General features: G+C 50.0%; 1 protein-coding gene across 1 annotated transcript; it reads left to right on the forward strand.

Moving 5' to 3' along the window:
* Nucleotides 1-363: 363 nt before the first annotated feature.
* Nucleotides 364-2,007, forward strand: EMWEY_00013790 (hypothetical protein, conserved; the record flags this gene model as incomplete). The annotated part of the gene is made up of 1 exon (XM_013477201.1): nucleotides 364-2,007. One exon carries the CDS (start codon nucleotides 364-366, stop codon nucleotides 2,005-2,007), a length of 1,644 nt encoding a protein of 547 aa, XP_013332655.1.
* Between the last annotated feature and the right edge of the window lie 493 nt (nucleotides 2,008-2,500).

A 2,500-nucleotide genomic window follows, 5' to 3' on the forward strand; every position in this document is an offset into this window, starting at 1 on the left:
TGTATGCCAATTAATTGTCTCCTTTTTTTTTTGTCTCCTTTTTTTTTTCTTTTTTTTTTTGTCTCCTTTTTTTGTCTCCTTTTTTTGTCTCCTTTTGTCTCTTTTGTTCCTCCCTTTTGTCTCCTTTTTTTTGTCTCCTTTTTTTTGTCTCCTTTTTTGTCTCTTTTCCTCTTTTTGCCTCTTTTGTCTCTTTCCTGTCTCCTTTCTTCTCTCTCTTTTCTTTTATCTCTTGTGTTACCTCTCTTGTTCCTGCTTCTGCTGTTGCTGCTGCTCTTGCTGCTGCTGCTGCTGCTGCTGCTGCTGCTGCTGCTGCATAATATATAATAATATATATTATTATTATTATTATTATTATATGTTATTATGTGTATAGTTAAGGAAATAAGAAGAAAATTACAATTAATAAATAATCGTCGTTCTTCCCTCAATAGATCTCTTTCTTCTCCTGCCCTCCCTCTTACCAATAACAACAACAGCAAACAGCAGCAGCAGCAGCAGCAACAGCAGCAGCAGCAACAGCAGCACCAGCAACAGCAGCAGGTGGACCCGCAGCAGCAGCAGCAGCAGCAACAGCAGCAGCAGCAGGAACCGCAGGAGCAGCAACAACAAAGGATGTGCTGCAGCAGGGGTCCCCCTGCTGCAGCAAAGACAACAACAGGACGCCGCATGTCCATACAGCAGGATCTGCCTCTAACCAGACAACAGCAGCAGCAGCAACAGCAGCAACAGCAGCAGCAGCAGCAGCAGCAGCAGCGTCCGCAGCAGCATCGACCATCTCAGCGTCTCTCTTCTGGCAAAGAAGATCCCTTACCCGTTCTTTCTCTCCCCCTCCCTTCTTCCTCCTCCTCTTCTTCTGCTGCTCCTGCTGCAGCAGTAGGACGAGTAGCAGCAGGAGCAGCAAGAGGAGCAGCAGATGATTTGCTGCTGCCTGTGCTGCCATGGGAGACAAGAAGCAGCCTTGCTTCTGTTAGTGGTGTCTCTGAGGGGGAAAGAGACAGCAGCAGAGGAGACAGTCTTATATCTAATCTTAGCTCAGCTACTGCCCCTGGTGCAGATACACTAGCGCAGCAAACATTGCTGCTGCAGCAGCAAATGCAGCAGGATAAACATCAACAGCAGCAGCAGCAGCAGCAGCAGCAGAAACAGCAGCAGCAGCAAAAAGAACGCGAAAAAAAGACCACTGCAACACGACAGCAGCATTTGCTGCCTTTGCTGCAGAGGAGACGACCAGCAACAGCAGCAGCAGCAACTACAGCAGCAACAGCAACAGCAACAGCAGCAGCAGCAGCAGCAGCAGCAAGAGATAAAGCAGTAGAGGAAAGCTTACCAACGTTGGTAGCAGCAGCAACATTACCACCACCACCAGCAGCAGCAGCAACAGCAGCAGAAGCAACAGAAGCATCAGCAGAAGCAGCAGCAGAGCCAGGCTTTGTTACTGCTGCTCAGGTTACTGCAGCAGCAGAGCAGCCGCATGCAACAGAAGCAGCAGCAGCAGAAGCAGCAGCAGACGCAGGGGCAGCACCAGCAGCAGATACAGCAGATGAAACCCGTACAAAAGAATCAGCTACCCAGCAGCAGCAGCAGCAGCAGCAGCAGCAGCAGCAGCAAGAGAAAGAGCAGCAACCGCATCAGCAGAAGCAGCAGCCCCAAGAACATCACCAGGGGCAGCAGCATCATAAAAGAAAACACCACCAGCAGCAGAAGCAACACCAGCAGCAAAAGCAACACCAGCAGCAGCAGCAGCAGCAGCAGCAGCAGCAGCAGCAGGTTGCAGCAAGTGGGCAGCAAAATCCTTCAGAAGGGAATCCTCAAGGCCGCGGAAGCGCGGCACCAGTAGCTGCAGCAGCAAAGGACACAACAACAACAGCAACAGCAGCAGCACCAACAGCAACAGCAGCAGCACCAACAGCAGCAGCAGCAGCAGCAGCAGCAGCAGGCCAGAAGGTTGGAGGCAGCAGACGACGTGGCCGCGGCAACAAACGCCGTGGCGCAGACACACACTCGTAAATTAAGCAGTAGCAGCTGCAGCTAGCTAGCTAGCTAGCTACCTAGATAGCTAGGTAGCTAGATAGCTAACTAATTAGTTAGCTAGCTAGCTAGCTAGCTAGATAGCTAGATAGCTAGCTAGCTGGTTAGCTACCTAGCTGGTTAGTTAGCTAGCAAACCAGCTACCTACGTAGCTGGTTGGCTAGCTATATAGCTAGCTAGCTAGCTAGCTAGCTACCTAGCTAGCTAGCTAGCTAGGTAGCTACACAGGGGCAGCATATGGAGTACCCTAGCTGCCTATACACCCCAAGTTATTGGGCATTGATTGCCTTTCAGGTGTACGGACAGCTCTTAATTTAAATAAATAAAAAAAAAGTATTTTATTGCTTTTTCTTGCTGCTGCTGCTGCTGCTGCTGCTGCTGCAACAACAGCAGCGACAACAGCAGCAACAGCAGCAGCAGCAGCATATACAGCAATACAAGAACCACCAGCAACAGCAGCAGCAGCAACTGC

This window comes from Eimeria maxima, genomic scaffold (assembly GCF_000499605.1).
Source record: "Eimeria maxima Weybridge genomic scaffold, Emw_scaff103, whole genome shotgun sequence".
NCBI lineage: Eukaryota > Apicomplexa > Conoidasida > Eucoccidiorida > Eimeriidae > Eimeria > Eimeria maxima.